Genomic DNA, 21,835 nt, shown 5'->3' with positions numbered 1-21,835 from the left:
AGTAACATTTTGAACATATAACTCATTTAGAGTCATCTTATTATAAAGAGATAATCTTTTAGCACTGCCTGTGTTTGTAGCAACACTCCTTGCATGACTGTGCAGTTTCTTGACATGATTATAGGGGCCGGTGCCAATAATTATACTTAATTAGAAACACAATCCGGATTCAGTTGTACTTGTAAGGTATTTTATTTTCCATTCATGATTAGGAAACTTTGTATGAACACTGTTACACCAATGACACCAGTTTACTAATCTAATTTATGGAAACTTTTATGTACGTTTGTATTATGTATGTTTATTTTTATCTAATTTCAGTAAACACTAGGACTAGTTATTTATATTATGACATTCAAGTAGTTTTTACAAACAAACCTTATAAAAAAACATTTCTGGTATGCATCTTGAGACTAAACAATGGAACTAATATATGTTAAGATGTGTCAGTATAAGGTGTTTTTAAATTAAGGCAACTCAAACATCCATTTTAGTCTAGGACTTGGATAAGCCCTGTCCATGAAACTGCTCCTAGGTGTGTCAGAACACTGAAATACTGTTTTATGACACACAGCAGACAATGTTTACTCATTTATGCTTAGATCATTTTTTTTACTAGAATGTCAAGATACTGGGTGTGAATAGATCAAACTGGAAACTTATTTTTCCTTGCTAATGTAACAACAACTTCATTCCTGCAAATGTAATATATCACATCAGGGATACCATAATCTTAACTAATTAAAGGTCTAATCAAACCCTTTTAACCTGAGAATTTAGGTCAAATCTTACACCTTAGCATAACATTTTGTTTTCATGAAGCCTGTCAGAATCTTTGATTAAGTTGAAAGTATATATTAAAATGTCAGGACAAATGTCAGGATGTGTTTAACAGAGCATGTGCTCTCTAGCAACTTTGTTTGCATTGTTCATCAAGTATGTGTGCGTGCGTGCGTGCGTGCGTGCGTGCGTGTGTGTGTGTAGGCATCATGGTGACCAGCCAAGAGTTTGAATTGCAGGTGCTTTGTCACAATGCATATTTAATTTTAGTACATGTGAGAACGTGATACTGGGTTACCTTATTTTGTAAAAAAAGTTTTCAACAACTTGAAGGGATATTGAATTAGCCCAGTGAGTGAGCTCAGGCTTTGGTACTGAAAACGTTGCTGCCCATCAATTTGTTGGGAAAATAATTTACTTTGTATGTGTGTTTATTTTTTAAACAAAATTAAAAAAGTATGTGAATTTATATAAGGTAAGAGAAAGTCTTTTTGATTCACATGTCCTTTTAGGTCTTACTAGAGGTTAACAACTTCATTTATTTATTTATGAAAAACTATGACAAATATGCTATAATATGTACAGAAATTACGAAAATATACACAATTACAAAAATATTTATTTTGTTAATTTCGTTATCTGCTTAGTTGATTGTTTAATCATAGTATTGTTGTTTACCTTGTTGGATAATCATTCTAATATTTGTGTAAGTTATGTACTAAATGTAACGTTAGGCTAATGTAGTAGTCGTACAATAACAACATTTGTTATACAGTATCGTTCAGAATGATTGAATTTGTTTAATTTAAAATATCAAAATGTTGACTTTACAGAAAAAACTTGTATTATGGTTGATATAGTCTGGCTGTATATCATTAATGTGTGTTGTGGATATTTTAGACACTTCAGGCAGCAGCGCAGACAGCACGAGGGAAAGGCACGAGGCGGGATTCTCGAGCGCGAGACACACTCTGAGGCGACCGGAGAAATCACCCTGTCATCTCTAGCCGGTAAGACGCATTATATTTATTACTGAAATACACAACGCTTTATATTTTACTCAGCGTTAGATTTATAAAGGTCCTGCTTGTATTTTACAGAGGAGTACTGTTTGTTATGTCTATAATGAAAAACTGTTGTTAAAATACTGAAGCGAGTGTTGTGTGGTAAGCTAACAGGCTAGCAGTTAGCCTGGCTTCGGCTGTATTTCAAAATCTAGTGCGCTGTCTACTTAGACAACATATAACGCTCGTATGATTGCCCAAATGCTGTTTTGTCAGACATTTTGCTAAGATTTGAGAAACAGCCTTTGTCTATGCCGTTCACACAATACACCGCTGTTCATAGCCATAGCTCAAAGCCAGCCACGTCCGAAATACTGACTGTAGGCGCTGTGACTTTCAAATATTTTCCTAGCTAGAAGGCATTTCTGGACATGTTTTTGGACTTTATAGCTGCTTATCAGTCATCTCTATAATCCCTATAGATCATTGGCAGACTAAATCGTATCACATGCTTTGTGTATACCACATGTTAAAAATAGTTATTGTTGAATAGGGGGAATGTTAAAAATGTTTACAAATGCTGTCAGAATAACGTCAGAAAGCAGACATCTCACCTCACCTGTGGTATCAGATTTAATGGCCACCTAGAAATTTCAACTTTGTTTTGTTCTCCACATGGTTACCAGTCATAAAAACCTGGAAATAGAGACATTCAAAAAATGTGATTTCCATGTTGAAAAAGAATGAAAAAATGTAAAATATTTATGGAGAAACACTAAAGTCAAAAAGCACAATCTCTGTCCCACTTGGAACATTTACCACAACAAACTTAACCGAAAATAAACTTTTTTTAATAAAGAAAATTGAATAATGAGGGGCAAAATGTCACACAAAATCAAGCTTACGGTATGATGGCCACAGTCATAGTCTTTCAGTATATTGTGCCAAAATGTGCATTAGTGACAATATTTGAGGTAGTTGTAGAAAAAAAAATAGAAAAATTAATTTTATATAAAAAATAAAGCTGTTAAACTTAAGCATTTGATCTTTTACACAACATAAGATCTAACATTCAAACACCTCAGTCTGATACAAAGAGTGGTCTTTTTTGAGACTGATTATCATGTTTAGGAGAGAGGCACTGCATTTTGCATGGACCATATCAACTGCAGTGCTAAGCAGACACGTTCGTCTTCTGTCTCTTTCGCTGTGTTTTCGCTGGTACAACCACTTTGTTGCTGCATCACTTTCATTTGCCGACATTAGCAGTGGAAAATAAACGAAAATGCGTGAGGAATATGTGGAGAGTGTCAAAATAAAGGTACCTTATATCGATACTTCATGTGTGACATTGACACCCCTAGCCAATTTGAAGGCTGCAACCTTCGAAGGACGCATTCTTAGACATATTGTGTCACAGCAGCGCGACTAGTAAGACTGACCCAAATTAAAAAGCTTCTTAAAATGAAGCCTCGGGGCTCTATCATACACCTGGCACAATGCGCTACGCCAGTGTCATTTGCTAGTTTCAACCCGGAGCTAGGGCTGTGCAAAAAATCGACTGCGATTATCATGTGCGTGTCATCAGTAAAGCCGGTTCGGTGATTAGTATTAAATCGCCATCAGCTGCTTTCAGATGGAGCGGCATTTATTACACAGACCCGTAGTTCACCGAGAAGCTAGGCAAAATCGGGTTCATAATTGAGGAAAATCGATTCCGATTATCTTTGCGATTTTGCCTAGCTTCTCGGTGAACTACGAGTCTGTATAATAAATGCCGCTCCATCTGAAAGCAGCTGATGGCGATTTACTTCTAATCACGGAACTGGCTTTACTGATGACACGCGCATGATAATCGCAGTCGATTTTTTGCACAGCCCTACCCGGCGCAATTATCATTTTCACGTTTAATGCCACATTGTTTAAATAGCAAATTAATTTGTGCCCATGGGCGTTCTGATCTAAAAACCAGGTTTGTTCAGGCGCATTGTTGGCGTGTTGCTATTTTGACGCAACTAAAATAGACTACGCCATTGACCAACTAAAACCTGGTCTAAAGTCTATGGCGAAATAGTGTTTTTGTTATTTAATGAGCGTGTTAGAAATATGCGCCTATAAACGGGACGACAACGTGGGTTTGCTTATCACGCACATGGATGAGCAGCAGCACAAAAAAGCTTTTAAATATAAAAAAGTAAAGCAGTCAAATGTAAAAGATTATCATTATTATTGAGTCCCTTGGACATAAACGAGGACCGATTATGAGACGTTAGAAGGCGTAAAGAGCTGCTTCACCTGCAGCCTGGTAAGTAAATGAATGCTTTGCTTTAAACCAGGGGTGGGCAACTCCTGGTCCTGAGGGCCAGTGTCCCTGCAGGGTTTAGCTCCAACCCTAATCAAACACAGCTGAAAAATTGAATTGAAGTCTTCAGGACTGTTTGAAAATGACATTCAGGTGTGTTTGATTAAGGTTGAAGCTAAACTCTGCAGGACTGTGGCCCTCGATGCCCACCCCTGCTTTAAACAAATGCATCTGTTTTTAAATGTTTTTTTAAATGCTACCCCACAGATTTATTGTACATGATGACTCTGTACCTGTGGATATGATGAGGTGAGAAACATTTTTAAGTAATGCTTTAAAAACTCATGGTCTTGTCCCGGTGCTGAAACGCTTCGGCTCTTGGGTTTTAAAGGTTTTAATAAAAAAAAATAACAATTTCAATACAAGTGAAAAACAAAACAATTATTTAACATTAATCTTAAACCGGGGGTCTTCTTCCTCCACTTAGTTTTTCAGTTTAGAAAGTCCGTCATCTAAATAGGGATTAGACATAGTGCCAGCGCAACTTTAGGGGGGATGAGAGCTGAGACTCTCATTGGTGTATTGCACGCTACGCCCAAAACACTCCCATTACTCATTAAAAGAATATGAACCACCCTTTTCGACCGTGCGCTTGGCGCACAAACCATTTTTCCCGTCGTTAATTTAGCAAAAGTGGATTCGGACACGCCCATTTAGACTAGCGCATTGTCTAAAGCGCACAGAGCGTTAAAATAGGGCCCTCAAAAAAAACGCGTCCCTATTTCTCTACGAATGGCACCTTCACAGCCTAGGCTATTCCAAGATTTTTGCAAATTTGTAACAGCTGAACATAATGTCTGGATATTTTAAAATAAAGCTTTATAACCTTTATTAAACAAAAGTGAATTTAGCTGAAACAATTTTTTTGTCACCGTTATAGTATTATAAGTTATGTTTTTATTAATATCATTCTGTGTATGTTGCGTGTATGTCTAAGGTCGTTGTTAGTTTAATCTACATTATGTGTCATATGGATGTTCATCAGTCAGAATTAAATTTATTTAAGGAAGCATTTATGTTGCTTATTGACGTCAAATGTGAGGAATAGTGTGAAAGTCAACATGAACTCTCTATCAATTACTGATATTATTTTTTTCTGTCTTACAGTTGTGGACCCTTTACCTTTCAGTTCCTCACGTATGTGTGTGCCTGAGCCCATGCCAGGAGGGTGTGAGATGGCAATTAATGGCCTCCAGTGGAGTTGAAGACTTGGGAAATGGGGCAACGCGGCCAGCCCTCATCGTTCAAGCCAAGTCTGTTGTAATCCATTCGCCAAGTGTACGAGGGTCCTCCAACAGAGAAAGAAAAAGACTGCAGGGTGGCACGGGTGATTCGCGGTCTCATCCTAATGTGAAAGTGCCGTATGATCAGCCCTATTGTGTCTCAGGGATTCCCTCACAACGTGCCTATCCTCTCGTGCCTATACCCTCTACCGCCTCTGCCGTGAGAGTTAGCCACATACAAAGCACAAGTGGTTATTCTTTGAACGGTGTTGGTAATCATTTAAGTAAGCACAGTCTGTTATCTAAGAGCTTGCCACATATTAACGCTGCTCCCACTGCATGCCATAGCCAACGTCAACAGGAGCCGACTACCTACAACTGTCAACCCCATTGGAGTCTTGATTCATTGAGGTTAAAATCAGGACTGTTAGGAAAAAGGTCCTTTTCCCCTCAGCGTTCTGTTTGTCCCACCTGTCCCTCCCCACCCAAGTCATTTTCCCAAAGAGCCTCTGTAGTAATTGAGAAAACCATGCCTTCGAATCAGTCTTTGCCTTGGACGAGTACCAAGCTCAGGGACAACAGCAATGGAGTCATGCGGCCCCCCAATGCCAAAATGCCATCGTACTCCAAACAAGAGACCAGTGACATGCGCGGTCCTCCCACATTCATATCTGGCTGCAATGGAACCTATTTGAAAGACATGAAAGCTGTTGCAACAAAACCTATCCAACCCATGTTGCCTTTGAAAGACGTATGCACAGATGTGCTCTTTAACCAATGCAAGGCAGCCGGTGCATTACAGCAGTTTGAGAAGATATTAGAGGAAGCCACCAGAAAAAATGAGCATACTGGTGAAAACTATTTGGGTACTGGTGAATCTCCTCAGAGGGTGTCAAAAATCAGCTCTGAGGCGGAGTTCCCAGCTGCTGTACACACAAGACATGGGATACTTAATGGTCTAAGCAAGCAAACAGAAACCAATCTGAAACACCTTTGCACATTAGGTGGGGATGTAACCACAGATTGTTCTGTACCTATCTGCCTCAGTAATGAAGGTTCGTGTTTCATGCCCATGGAAACCAACAGTGCCCCCAATTTTGATCAAATAAATAATAGCCCATTGACTGTTGTCTGCGATGGTAAAACACAGGGAAGTGATTGTGCCATTCCAGAGGTTGCCGGCAACATTATGGCCTGTCCTCAATCACCATCTGTTTACATGGTGACAAATCAAATATCTGCTATTCATCTCACAAAGGAAAACTGCAGTCAGGACTCTCAAGAAGTCCCAAGCCTTTGTCCAAAACAACTTAAAGATGAAAGTGAACATGACCCTGAGATTCACAGGTATATGCGTTTAGTTGATTAACTAATTTTCTCATATGTACGTTTAGATAGTCTTCACTAATAACATTTGTGACGACTTCTGTGAAAACTCGGATAAAGATTTTTTTTGTGAATTATTTTCACATTGAACATTCTGTAAAAATGTGTGATGCATGCACAGATTCCGGAAAAATCATTGGCAGTGTGAATAAACCGAAATCAAACGATCCCAGACACATTTTTCGTGTATTTTCCAGGGATGGGCGATTTGTAAAAAAACATAATGTATTGATAATCACCTTAAAGATCCAAGAAAAGATCAGCATATACAATAATATTGGATGTGTTCCTCTTAAAGGGACACTTCACTGTTTTTGAAAATAGGCTCATTTTCCATCTCCCCTAGAGTTAAACATTTGATTTTTTTTAATCATTTTGGAATCCATTCAGACGATCTCCAGGTCTGGCGGTACCACTTTTAGCATAGCTTAGCATAATCAATTGAATCTGATTATACCATTAGCATAACCAAAGAGTTTAGTTTTTTTTTTTTACTTGACTCTTCTGTAGTTACATTGTGTACTAAAACCGACGGAAAAGTAAAAGTTGCATTTTCTAGGCAGATATGGCTAGGAACTATACTCTCAATCTGGCATAATAATCAAGGTGCCGTACCACGGCTGCAGCAGGCAAAATGATATTACGCAATGCCCGAAAATAGTCCCCAGCTATTGAAAGTTACCAAGGGGACTATTTTTAACTTTTCATTTTCTTTTGGCCTTAGTATACGATGCAACTACAGAAGAGTCAACTTTTAAATAGGAAAAATATCGAAACTCTTTGGACATTTTTGAGCGCGATCGATACTAAATGGTCTAATCAGATTCAATGGATTATGCTAAACTATGCTAAAAGTGGTACCACCAGACCCGGACATCAGCTGAATGAATTCCAAAACAGTAAAAATCAAATGTTTCACTCAAGGGGAGCTGGAAAATGAGCCTATTTATAAAAAAGTGAAGTGTTCCTTTAAAACATCGCGGCACGGCCTAATAGCGTATAACATCAGACTGATTTGAAAGCATATGAAGTAGTATTCTTGTGGTACTATGAAATCATATATATGTTGATGTTGACAAAAGTGAAGCAAACACTGCAAGAGAGAGACACTGGGTGTTTTCCAAATGCGAGGACGTTTCAGATAAAGGCTTCGTCCTTTCTTGACCAGTCCTTCTGGGGCTTTGCGGTTGGAACATTAAATTGAGACAGTCTTGTGTCTATGGCCACATAATAATGGTTCCTGTCCCCATGGAAAACTTTAAAGAGAGAAGTTGTAAAATATGCAGTATTTTTACCACAGAAAGAAATTACAACTTTCCATTAATGCAGTACAGTGAATGGGAATCATTTATGAACTGTTTGTGTTCTCCCAGTTCTTATAACCATGGGCAGATTATCACAATATTAAAGAAAGCATAAATGTCAGTGTCTTAAAACATGATTTGTCATGAAAATTGGGCAACCTTAGTTGATCAACCTGAGTCAATTCTCGCAATGTTTTTGGATTATGTGCAAAGAATTGTGGGTAATTTGAGGCCATGAAGGATACACTTCATGCAACCCTATAAAAGAATCAGAATGAAGAACACCAAAAAAAGCTGCCTTTGAAGTTACCTTCAAATTGAGATGTCCTTCAACGGCACTTGATGACGTGGCAGCCGAGAAATGCAGCCTTTTAGGACGCGTCCTTGCATTTGAGAAACACCCAGTGTGTATTTGCGAGAGAATGCTTGTGTTTGTGTGTAATCGCATGCACACTTGTTCTCGCGTGAGCACCTGTCTCTTTCATGCACTGTCTCTCTGATCTGTCAAAATGACGGTTGCCCTTCACATTTCTTTGTCGCTGGTAAAAATATTTGAGTGAATTCCAATTGGAAGTGATCATTCATATGCCCTATTACCTTTGAAGATCAGAACTCTTGATATGTCTCATAGAGTGGGCGATTAAAATACACTTGTATACAGAGCAATGAAAGGTCATAGTCTGTTACCAACCAAACGATCATCACTAGTTACAGTTGACATCCTGATGCTTGCGCGGTAACATTGATGTACTATAATATAGGGATGCACCGATAGGATTTATTTGGGCCGATACCGATTTAAACCGACAACTTCTGACCGATACCGATATTAAACACTTGTATACAATACTATACAGTTGGTCTATTTGCTAGTTTATTTCTGCATCAAATTATTTTTACTGAACATGGATTTGATCTAATTAACATTCAACTGAACAAAATAATATTAGAGACACTTATAGAGACACAAATTAAGCTAAAACAAATATAATAAGACAGCATGACAACCTTCAAAGGTGGTTTTTGCTATTCAGCATTTATTTTATTAACAACATCTACTCGTTTTTTTTTTACATATAATGGGTTTCTTTGTGCAGTTAATTAATAGGCCGATACCGATTGTTTTTCTAGTGCTATTGCCGATATGCCGATGGTTTCAAATTCATCAAAAATCTGCCGATAAATATCGGTGCATCACTACTATAATATCATCATATTTCCCAGCCTTAGTATTTTACATAATCTGTGTGTAAAATGGGCAAAACAAAGATGGTGAAAGAGAGGCAAAAGTTATGGATTGCAACTTTAAAGATTGGCCTGACTGAATGAATTATTGGGATTTTAAAGCATCACTACTTGAAAACTACTTAAAACTTTTGTGCACCTTATATCTCAATTTTACACACTTTTACTTTCAGACAGAGCATGTTATTAGATGGTGATGAGGAGGAGCTTCCAGAAAAGCTGGAAAGTGACTTCAGTGCTGATGGTAACAGAACTGAATTTCTTTTTTTGTTGCTTTAACCTCAGCATACATGTATTTACAAACTTATAAAAAAGATTATTTTCACCTGATATTGTCTGATGATATTCGGAACTCCAATGTTACCTTATTTTCTCCTCAGATGACTCGGATAGTGATGTTTTGTCATCAACATCTATGGCAGCTTCTTCCAGGTAATTCAGTTTTAAACATTCTAGTTGTACTCAAGAACGAACTTAGTATTACAGTATGTTACGTTTCCTAATAGAGAATATAAATATGTTGTGAATGTGTAAATCCATTTGTTTATGTTGCTGTGTTCAAATTCCCATTTAAATTTTTTTGCTGATTCATAGATGTCTTTTTTTTGCTAATTCTGGCTTTGTCTTGCTTGCTGCTATTCCGTTCTCGTGATGCAGATAGATTACAGTAGAAGAGGCTTTAATAACTTTACATTTTTCTTTTGGTCACCTGACATTACTGTCACATAGGAGTACATGACTTTTGTTCTGGGGGCTGCTTTCATAGAAAAGCTTGAAAGCCAGAGGCCTGTAGAAAGGTCCCACAATTGTTTTTTTGTAATAGAAGTAGAACTGTCCCTCTATAACAGAAAAGAGTAGTAAATTGTGTCAGGCCCATGAACCATTGTCCTCAAATGACGTTCAGCTGATGGGATTGTTTGAATGGGGTTGAAACCAAAACCAGCAAACATTTACTACACAGTAAAGGCACATGTGGAGTATACTCTCATATTTGCAACCTAGTGTCAGTGTTATTTATAAGGACCTGAGCAGGCTGCTTTGTCCTACATGACTGTAATGTAAGTTATGTTCCTTAAACTTAATACTGTTACTGTCTTCTACTGACTGCTTTGTGGTTTTATTTTCTGTATTTGTAAGGGTGTTAGGTTTAAATGTGACAAGTTTAGGGTTCCCATGGTCTTGGGAAACATGAGAAATCAGGAACGTTTTTTGGTTGTAAAATATTAAATAGAAACTTATAATTATTAAAATAAATCTTAATTCAGTTATCATGAACTACTGAAAAAGCTATTGAAATCCACTGGTACAGTGTTCATATTAAGTATATGTGATACTTTTCATATTTGAATTGTATCTACAATGGTTACTGTAGGATTTAATATAAAAGATATAATTTAATATAAAACAGTTTTTTTTTTATTAGGAGTGGTGTCATTAAGACCTCAAAACTTAAGCAAGTTTTAAATAGTTGCTGTGTTTTTTTTTTTTTTTTTGCATTATGCTTTGATGTGGATCTAATAGTCAAATCCAGACTGACCCGTTCACACATTTTCCTGTTTTAACCGTATTCATGTGTTTTACACAGCTGAACGAATGATATTTATAACTGAGAGCGAAATATTTTCAAAGTAATTTAAATAATTTACGATTTTTAGCTTTTGTGCCCAGATTTTCTAAGAAAATGTCTTGTGTTTTAAAGTGTCGAGGAGCCCATGAATGCTGAGGGGGGACTCGTGGAGAGACCGGCTCTTGTACCTAGCCTTTTCCCCCACATGCCCCCAACTCTGTATTTCAGCACTGCTAATGAAAAAGGTTAACTTACAAACACACATGAATTAACCATTAACTTAAAAGTTATGATTGCCAGTACATCTAGGATTTGCTTCTTAGTGTGGTTGCTTAGCATCACTACTTAGGATTCAGTGAAACTTTTTGACACATTTTAACCCTTTACAGTGGAGCTGTTGCCTCCTGAACAGATACAACAGCTCAAATGGAAAATTACTACAGTCACACCCAATGTAGTGAAAAACACCATCTTCAGATCCCACTTTATAGGCACCAAAAGTGAGTCAGCTTTTTTTTTTTTAGAGATTTTTAAATTATGACTTGTTGCAGTTGTTTACAATGCGTGTATTTCTTGATTCTAGAGTGTCATGAATGGCTAGGCTGCTGGGGTCACCATATGAAGTCACCAGGGTTCAAGGCTATTAGAGAGTACCAAAAGGTAAAGATGGGATACCAGTTACAGAATTTAATAAGTATAATAATAATCTTTTTTTGCCATTGTGTAGTCTGTCAAGTTTCTGATATTGTTTTGATCCCTTCCATCATTGCTTAATACTTCCTGTCTGCAAAGTATTCACAAGTATGCATTTCTGTTTGCCAGCTGAATCACTTTCCAGGCTCCTTTCAAATCGGACGGAAGGACCGGCTATGGAGGAACCTGTCCAAGATGCAGGCACGCTTTGGCAAGAGAGAGTTTGGATTCTTCCCACGCTCCTTCATTCTCCCACAGGATATCAAACTACTGAGGAAGGCCTGGGACGATGGAGGCATCAAACAGAAATGGATCATCAAACCGGTACCGCAAACGTTTCGTAGGCATTGCGATTGTCTTGTAAAATCACTCCCATAAGTTCTTGTCATTGACGCACAACCGTTTAAAACTTTTAGCCTGCATCTGCTCGAGGAAATGGCATTCAGGTCATTCACAAGTGGAGCCAACTGCCACGCAAGAGACCGCTTCTTGTGCAGAAGTATGTTGATAAAGTTTTTGGAGAGAGAGGTTTCTATATGGTGCATTTCTGATTATTAAATGGGTTTATCTGTAATTTTTGCAGATATCTTCACAAGCCCTACCTCATCAGTGGGAATAAGTTTGATCTGCGTATCTATGTGTATGTCACCTCTTACAACCCACTCCGTGTTTACATCTTTAATGATGGACTTGTCCGTTTTGCAAGCTGCAAGTAAGTGAATATTAGTTAAACTGATTTTGACAGCATTAAAATACAGTCATATTACTTGGCTGCAGATTTAATTAAAGATGTTTTTTCGGTATTTGATTCAACACAGATACTCTCCTTCTATGAAAACCCTCAGCAACAAGTATATGCATCTGACAAACTACAGCGTAAATAAGACCAACTCGGAGTATCAGAGTAACAGCGATGAAAAGGCCTGTCAGGGCCATAAGTGGTAAGATAATAATTTGAGAAAGCTCAGAATTCAGGGTGAGTCTGTCCTGTGCTAGCTAGATAGTAGATATGAACTTGTGTTATATTTATCAGCCAGTTTGACCTTCTTATGCCATTAATGATAACTAGTACACTTTAAAAAAAACAACTGGCCTTAGGATACTAGAAATCTCTGTTTCTTTCTCCTCTCTCTCTCTCTCTCAAATGGAATATGGAAATTCGGAAAGTGGGATTTGAATTTTATTTACCTGTGCAGGTTGCCTAGTTAGAGCTTATCTATTGTAAATACTGTACTCAAACTTTAAGGTTAATTTGATGCAGGGCTTTGAAGGCACTCTGGCACTACCTGGGTTCCCAAGGTGTTGACACCACTCTAATCTGGGAGAAGATCAAAGATATGGTCATCAAAACCATTATAGTGTGAGTGTCTTCTGTATGATTTATTGAGTTTTTGTGCATCTGTTCATGTGTCTTTTTGCTCATGACTAAACTCTTTATTTTTTGACTCTTCACATTGCAGGTCAGACCCATATGTGAACTCGCGGTTGAAGATGCATGTACGTTCTCCCTATTGCTGTCATGAGCTGTTTGGCTTTGACATCATGCTGGATGAGAATCTGAAGCCGTGGCTGCTGGAGGTGAACATCTCACCCAGGTGCAGCATAAAAACGTTGACATTCACTTCTACTGCTTAAAGGCGGGGTGCATGATCTCTGAAAGCCAATGTTGACATTTGAAATTACCTAAACAAACACGCCCCTACCCCAATAGAATCTGGACCTACTTTTGATAAACCCGCCCCACACATACACAACCCAGGCAATGATGTTGATTAGTAGACATGCCCGTTACTGCCCCTTTGGCTTCAAGTGTGTTCTAAAGTGTATTTATTTATTTTTTATAATGCACCCTGCCTTTAATATCAACTGTGCAATGGGGGTTTTGAGCAATAAACTTCCCTCTTCTGCAAAACAGGTCACATCACTTTCCGCCAGTTTTAAAGTTTTATTATTCTATTATCTACTTTTTACTGAGATTTGGATGCCTTATAATAAATGAAACAAATAAAAACATCTACCTAGGTTGGCTGAATGCCATAAAAGTTTCTAGATGTATTAGCATCAGTTCATGCTGCTGTAAACGTTTTCTTGACAAGTGCAAGCGATGCAACCTGTTTTCCGGGTTTGTTCATATGATGTTTGGCAAAAAGCCAATTCACTCACTTGAATTTTTGTCATTAAAATAGGCAGCGGTTTTGATGGTTTTAAGTGAGCATTGTTTAATTGATGTTGCTGCCTGCATCATCAAATCATTTTAATGGGACATGGGATTGGATCTACAGTATTTAACATATAAACAGGCCAACATTATAAAAGAGGCACAAAATAAGATACAGATTTTAGTTTGTTGTGGCCAGTATTTATGTATTTTACAAAGAGAAAAACGGGGCATGACTCTGTTCCTTCACAAAAGTGATAGATTATGGGTTTCTTATATCAGGGTTTTTTATTTTATTTTTTTATGCTACAGCAAATGTGCTGAAGGTTTAAAAATCAACCCAGGTGAAAAAGTAGTACACTTCTATAGTGTACTTAAAGTGCTTTATTTTCGCACACTAATTTTCTACTTAAATATGCTAAAAATTCATTTTTTTGTACTTCTTAGATGTTCTTAAGATTATCTAAGTGTACTTCACTGTGCTATTTTGAGACACCATGAATATGAACTAAAATGCACTTTTAACATACTATCTCTGTATTAAAAAATGTATTTAGTTAAAGGAATAGTCTACTCATTTTCAATATTAAAATGTTATTACCTTAACTAAGAAGAGTTGATACATCCCTCTATCATCTAAGTGCGTGCACGTAAGCGCTGGGGCGCGCTGCGACACTTCAATAGCATTTAGCTTAGCCCCATTCATTCAATGGTAACAAACAGAGATAAAGTTAGAAGTGACCAAACACATCAACGTTTTTCCTATTTAAGACGAGTAGTTATACGAGCAAGTTTTGTGGTACAAAATAAAACGTAGCGCTTTTCTAAGTGGATTTAAAAGCGGAACTATATTGAATGGCGGAACAGCACTTTTGGGAGTACCTTGACTCGGCGCAGTAACACTCTCCCTCTTCCATTATGAGAGGGAGAAGGGGAGCGGATTTTTCAGGCGAGTTGAAGTACTCACAAAAGTGCTGTTCTGTCATACAATATAGTTCCTCTTTTAAATCCACTTAGAAAAGCACTATGTTTTATTTTGTACCACAAAACTTGCTCGTATCACTACTCGTCTTAAATAGGAAAAACGTTGATGTGTTTGGTCACTTCTAACTTTATCTCTGAGTGGTACCATTGAATGAATGGGGCTAAGCTAAATGCTATCGAAGTGTAGCAGCGCACTCCAGCGCTTACGTGCACGCACTAAGATGATAGAGGGATATATCAACTCTTCTTAGTTAAGGTAATAACATATTTTAATATTGAAAATGAGTAGACTATTCCTTTAACACTTGTATTCAACTTAAACTTAACTTTCATACAAAGATGGGTTCAAGTTTACTACAAGTGGTACCTAAATAAATTTTTTAAATACACTTTTAGCACATTTTAGTTCATATTTATGGTGTCTCAAAATAGCACAGTGAACTACATTTAGATGATCTTATGAAGTACTAAAGATATATTAAGTACAAAATTAGTGTGCGAAAAGAAAGCACTCTAAGTATACTATGGAAGTGTACTACTTTTTCACCTGGGAACGCTAAATATCTATTAAATTGTAATACAATTGTAAATATAATAAATTGTACATTTAAAATTATGTCTTAAATGAAGAATTGTTTTAATTTCTTTTAAAGAAATACATTTTTTAAATTTTAATTTATAGTAGTAGTGTTTTTTATTATAGTGTTTAATTTTCCTCTTTTATTCTCCAGCCTGCATTCTAACACACCATTGGATGTTAGCATTAAGGGACAGATGGTACGGGACCTGCTGAACCTTGCTGGTTTTGTGTTGCCATTGAATGAAGACATTGAGCCATCCAGTGCCAGCAGCTCCACCAGCAGGTCAGTGCTGGTATAACATTGTAATGTCACAGTAAGACTAGTGAGATGTTTACAAGCTGATTTAGCCAGATAAATAAACATGTAAGCATTAAAGCACTAGGTAGTTTTGTATTTGCTTTTTCCCAAAAAATGAATTTCACTGACCTCTTTTTAAACTGACTTTTTTGTTCAGTTTATGTGGAGTGCCACGGGAGCGATTGCGGTCAGACATTTCAGGGGATGAGAAAGTTAAGCGAGCATTTTATCTTTGTCAGCGTTTTGGGGACCAGGTATTCAACACACACGCTGTCTTCATAAAAAAATATAGAAATATTTACTTTTGTAAGCCATTAACAAAATGTACTGATGACACTGTCAATTGTAATGCATTATAAAGTGTACTTGTGTACATAGGACTTCTGTGCCACAATTCTGGACGTGCTGACAGCCGATGATGTGCGTGTCCTGGCAGAAAGTGAGGATGAGTTGAGTCGTAAGGGAGATTTCGAACGGGTTTTTCCCTCTCACACTTCCTCCCGCTACCTCCGTTTCTTTGAGCAACCACGCTACCTCAATATTCTCCTTAACCAGTGGGAACAAAAGTATTGGCTCAACCGGGGCAAAGGTATGTTTTAACTGCCTGTGTTTTATCAAATTTTGTGTTTATATTTTTGTTGTATTGTTCATACCCTAGTCTAGGGCTGCACGATAAATCGCATGCGATTGTCATGTGCATCTCGTCAGTAAAGCCGGTTCCTTGATTAGTAGTAATTTGCCATCCCCTTTTTCAGAATGAAGGGCATTCACTACACAAAGCCATAGTTCACTGACAAGCTAGGCAATATCGCATTCATTATATTGCCTAGTTTTCAGTGACTCTGTGTAGTAAATACCGCTCCATCTGTAAGCAGGCTATTCGCAATTTGTGTAATTGCTGATGTTGAATCATGTCATACTTTGTTTAGGTATTAATCTACTGAGGGATTTGTGTGACAAGAAGGTTCATCTGGGTAACCTTGCAGATTCAGTTCATCACGTAAGTAACGATAGGAGCAAAACAGCACCAGTGTAATCACATAACTTTTGGATTAGAAATGAAGGTCAGTTTAGATTTTACATTATGTTGTCTCTTTATTTTAACATTTATGTTTTATAGTGGTCTTCTAAGTCGTACCAAGGACACAGACCTGACACCTCCAGATATTCGCTTACAAGATCTAGGTATGTACACACATAATTTTACCATCTTGGAATGTTCCTTAAAGGTGCAATGTGGAACTTTTAGCGGCATCTTGTGGAGAGACAGCTCAGTCCTCAGCTCACCCCTCCCTTTCAAAATGCCTTGCTAAGCTGCGGTCGCCGCAACAGGACAAACACGTCATAGTCTGAGACAATCTACCGACAAAACACACTTTATAGAGAATTTTGTCAGTTTAGGTCTACTGTAGAAACATGGCAGCACGAAATGGTGACTTCCATGTAAGGAGACCTGCGGTGTAGATAAAAACTACTCCTTTTAAGGTAATAAAACAATATATTTCATTTTGTAGGGTCTTTTTAAAAGTCCCACATTGCACCTTTAAGCATGGAACTTTCAGGCCAGTAATGTTGAAAATTTAATTTGGTTACTGATTGTACCCAGTAAGACCAGGTTTGTTTCAATTTGGGCAGTCAGTTGTGGTACTCTGGGTTGTGGTACTTTGGGATATAGTATCATTCTATTTGTGGGTGGCGTTGTGAATGACACAAATTGTGTGGCGCTTTTGGGTGATTCTCACGAAATCCAGATTTAGAAGGTGTCCAGCATCAGAATTTTTAAAAAGCCCTAGAAGCCTATTTTTTTTTTTTGCCCCTATAAGATTAACTCTTTCCCCGCCATTGACGAGATATCTCGTCAATTAAGAGAAAACGCTTCCCCGCCAATGACGAGATTTTCCGCCCTTCCGCAACTTTTTAAAACCGGAAGTATTGCCCTATGGCAAGCTGCTGCATGTCCGTGTCTGTTTTAAAGATCGCTCTGAATCGGATCTCTATGAAAAGTCCGTCACACAAATTGAATTATCTCTGCTTTTTGCTCAAAATATGGTGTTTTTGCAAAAACCTACCCATATTTAAAAGCTGATTGCAAAAGAACCACTAAAGGTAGGATGAAACGTTTTTTTTTGTTTGAAAGCAGAGGGTCTGTTCTTTCATTTGGTATATTGTATGTTTATATATTTAAAGAAGAACATTTTCTGGAAGGCATTAAACTTTGGTGAAAATCATGAAAAACGCTGGCGCTGGCTGGCAACTTTTTTTAAAAACGCTGGCGGTGAAAGAGTTAAGGTCTATACTTACTATAACCATTATTTTTCGAGGATTTAAAAAATATTTCCTATAGAATTATTTACACTTTTTTAGATAATTATTATCAAAAATGATCATTACCGCAATATGATATTACATTAAATATATGCATTTACAAACTCATGTTTCAGTAATGAGAACTAAAAAGTTGTCTAGGTACTGTGACAAACAAAATTTCAACTTTTATCTGGAGAGAAAAATTAAGAGCTGCTTACATGGTAGCCATCTTGAATGTCACAGTCATTTATGTCCATTCCAAGAGTTTTTTTTTTATGTTAGGGCTTAAACAATGATTGAAAATTGTTGTGGAGGATGAGAAAATTGGTCTTGGACACATTTATATTCCTTATTATTGTCTCTACATTTACCAATGATCACCAACTACCACATGTTTCTTTACTGTAAAGGTTTATAGTATAACATGCAGTGAGGCTTTTTATTTTTTAGATTTTTTTATTATAAATATTTCCATGTCAAAGAACCCAAATCCAGTCATGGATACTTTGCGGTAATAAAATTTTCCCCTTAAATGTGAAAAAACAACAAAATTAGTTTGTATGATTTGAAATAATGTGCAAAATAACGAAACGATCTTTCTTTACTTCCGGTCATATGGTATTGCAGGTGGGGGGAAGAATGCAGCTATTAGCTACATGACCCAACTTCAACCATCCAATCAATCTAACTTTTTTTTCATTTCAAAAGCCGTTTCACTCTGATTGATTGATTGATTGATTGATTGATTGATTGATTGATTGATTGAATTTATTTAATTGTATTAACCTGCGATTAAGTGTGTGGATAGTGGAGGTTTATGGTGCTCTACCAAGTTTAGTGACTTTATTTTTTTCTTTCTCCTTAGTGTAATGGTCAGTCAGAGGTCTGATGCTGAAGATGAGGACTTGTCTGATCGTGAGGTTCGGTCTGTCGCTATGAGTCTTCCAGACATGAGTTTGCTGAGTACCGTTAGTCTGAGCTCTAGTCCAACCTCCACCTCCAGCACGGCCAGTGACAGCCTGCCTCCCAACGATGGCATCTGAAGTTGGCAGCTAAGTGCTGGACATTCAGAGCTTCCAAGTAATGCACAAAGATGCACTCACGTGTATACACACAAAGGTGTGTTTAGGTCATATTTCAGCTAAAGCTGTCAGAGTTGTACATTTTTATTGCCTTTGAAAGGAAAAGAAAACTAGATTATCTACAATAACTGGCCAAGTAGAGTTATACATGCTGATAATCATTTAAATGAGCAATGTGCTGCATGCTGGACCAGACATATACAGTGTTCATACAAGGTTAGAAGAGCACTTCCTGTCTTGAGTTCAATTGAGTGTTTCCATTTGAGCCTATAAGATACTTCTGCATTGTTTACATCAGTTATGTGCACACTTCTGAGTCGGTACAAGCATTGGTTTGGCTGGTTATTTTTAAATATGAAATGGAAATGTGAAGTTTGAAAAAGAGATATCATAAAAAATAAAAAATATTGTCTTTTACTGACATTTGCATGCCTTGTTGAAGGGGGATCGTATGCTCAGGTTAAGGTTTTTAAATTAAAATTGATACTTGAAATATGTCTTGTTTTGTTTCATTTTTGTCCAGCAAAAATTCCCTTTTACTGTGTATTTACTGTACTTTCCGGACTATAAGCCGCACCGGAATATAAGCCGCATCATTCAAAATGCATCAAGACGAAATAACACCTATATAAGTCACAGTGGACAATATGTCGCGTTTATTTAGAAAGTGATTTCACAAAATCCAAGCCGAAGAACAAACATTTAATCTGGAAAGGCAAGTTATTCAACTAAACAATAGCAGACAGAACAGCAGGCTGAATAGATGTCTGTACGTTAAAGTAATATTATCAGTTATTTAAACGATAAACAATACCATACAGAACTTACCTGGAAGGTTGAATAGGCTAAATTAACCGAACAAGCCAACTAGGGTGAAGTTCGCATACTCGTCACTCCACATTACTGAACCTATTGAATTACATAAATACAGAAGCAGCATATGGCGGACTCTCGCGGCTGTAGACTGTAATGTTGTTGTCTCTTGCCTCATAAATGTCAAAATTAATTCATACTTATAGACCGAAAAATGTGGTAGTAACTCACTACTGAAGACTGTTCAAGCATGTACATACTAGTCCTGGAATTAGTGCTACTTGTAAAGTCAAGTGTAGGTGAAACGCTTTTTGGCTTTGACTCTATCATTAGAAAATGTAAGTTAGATTAATATTTTTTTTACTAGGGCTGGGAATAGATTAAATCATACAAAATAAAAGTAATTTTTTGCATAACAGATGAATTAATACATATCTATCTTTTTTCAATGCGTGCACTGTACAGCGCGTCGTGAATTTGTTAGCATTTAGCCTAGCCCCATTCATTCCTATGGTACCAAACAGGGAAGCCACCAAACACTTCCGTGTTTTCCCTATTTAAAGACTGTTACATGAGGAGTAATACCAGTAAGTATGGTGCCACAAAATACATTTTTTTTGGTACCATAGGAATGAATGGGGCTAGGCTAAATGCTAACACATTCACAACGCGCTGTACAGTGCACGCATTGAAAAAAGATACGTATGTATTAATTTGTCTAGGTTGAGGTAATAACATAGTTTAATATGGCAAAAGGGTAGACTATTTCTTTAAGAAACATTTACATGTGTAAATACATTTATTTATTTTTTTATTTATATATAATATAGAATTTATAAAAAAATAAATAAATGTATTTACACATGTAAATGTTTCTTAAAGAAATAGTATATTAATAAAATAATATACGTATATATATATATATATATATATATATATATATATATATATATATATATATATATATATTATATATTTCTTAAATGTGTATGTATATATATATATATATGTGTGTGTGTGTGTGTGTGTGTGTGTGTGTGTGTGTTTAAATATAAATAATATTTACACAAAGCACAAACTCATATATTATGCAAAAAATTCCTTTTATTTTTGTATGATATTAATCTATGCCCAGCCGTTTTTTTTATACAATCAACACGCACATCTCTGCTACAAATGGCACACTTAGTTTGTTTGTGGGACGTACCGTTATCATACAATTACACCAAAAGTGACAGGAGTGCGAACATTACAACTTACCCCATAGGTGGGGTTCATTGTAACAAACATGGGGTTTAGCAAATTTAGTTTAAACACAAATAATTCAATAAAATTCTGTCTATATACTAAAGGTGGATATTGTTTGTATATCTGCCTATAATAGATAGATATTCACACATTCATCCATCTATGATCCTTCATCTAATCATCATTGTATTAGGCATCAATGCATATAAATGGATAAAATCAGTTATTCCCCTGATGTTGTATTAAGTTATCACTTTGATGAATAGTATTTGCATTATTTTCATTTCATTATTGTTGTACTGTATACCTGAGGCTTAATTGTCACACTGTGTTACTGTAACTAACCCCATTGTGTAAAAATGTTTTCAATCCCAGCTATCAGTTACTAGGAATTGCTGACATGTTTCAAAATGGTGTTAGGTTTTAGGTAACAAGGCCCTGATTCAAATAAATTAAAGGTTGGATTGGGTGACTTACACACCCAACTCGGAAATTGAAAAAACATAAGATGAAGAAATTGACTTTTATGCCACCAAAACACACTTTGTTCAATATCTAAACCGAAACACATCAAAAATGTTCACAAATTCACAGGAGATCATCTTTTGACAGTAAGAGAAAAAGACCAAAAGCACAGATTGCTTGGCCCTTTATAAATATGTAAGTAGCAGTGTTACAATTAACCCCACATTAGTTTGTACCCCCTCACCCCTACTCAGGGGAATTTAAAACCGACCAAATTGTAAAAGTATTGCTGTTTCTATTTAGGTGAGGTGTGCTATAATTTTTCAAAGTAACACA

The 21,835-nt window shown here is 36.8% G+C and overlaps 1 protein-coding gene across 1 annotated transcript; it reads left to right on the top strand.

The window, feature by feature from the left end:
• Positions 1 to 1,673: 1,673 nt before the first annotated feature.
• Positions 1,674 to 19,468, top strand: ttll4 (tubulin tyrosine ligase-like family, member 4). Its single transcript, XM_065292863.1, has 19 exons — positions 1,674 to 1,790; positions 5,254 to 6,716; positions 9,478 to 9,548; positions 9,685 to 9,736; positions 11,004 to 11,116; positions 11,261 to 11,371; positions 11,455 to 11,531; positions 11,694 to 11,888; positions 11,981 to 12,063; positions 12,148 to 12,276; positions 12,383 to 12,505; positions 12,826 to 12,924; positions 13,025 to 13,159; positions 15,438 to 15,569; positions 15,742 to 15,838; positions 15,963 to 16,173; positions 16,514 to 16,584; positions 16,705 to 16,769; positions 18,757 to 19,468. The coding sequence occupies exons 2-19, from the start codon at positions 5,332 to 5,334 to the stop codon at positions 18,932 to 18,934; spliced, it is 3,327 nt and encodes a 1,108-aa protein (XP_065148935.1). The 5' UTR covers positions 1,674 to 1,790; positions 5,254 to 5,331; the 3' UTR covers positions 18,935 to 19,468.
• The last annotated feature ends 2,367 nt before the right edge of the window (positions 19,469 to 21,835 follow it).

Source organism: Paramisgurnus dabryanus, chromosome 15, assembly GCF_030506205.2.
Source record: "Paramisgurnus dabryanus chromosome 15, PD_genome_1.1, whole genome shotgun sequence".
NCBI classification, from domain to species: domain Eukaryota; kingdom Metazoa; phylum Chordata; class Actinopteri; order Cypriniformes; family Cobitidae; genus Paramisgurnus; species Paramisgurnus dabryanus.
The sequence above is the reverse complement of the archived record's forward strand: the minus strand, read 5'-3'. Positions and strand labels throughout refer to the sequence as shown.

Bases quoted from the DNA above. Each gene is read 5' to 3' on its own strand.
- ttll4 (XM_065292863.1), top strand. From the start codon at position 5,332: ATGGCCTCCAGTGGAGTTGAAGACTTGGGAAATGGGGCAACGCGGCCA. The intron at 11,372-11,454 runs GTGAGTCAGCTT...TCTTGATTCTAG, and splicing joins CCACTTTATAGGCACCAAAA to AGTGTCATGAATGGCTAGGC. The intron at 12,064-12,147 runs GTATGTTGATAA...TAATTTTTGCAG, and splicing joins AGACCGCTTCTTGTGCAGAA to ATATCTTCACAAGCCCTACC.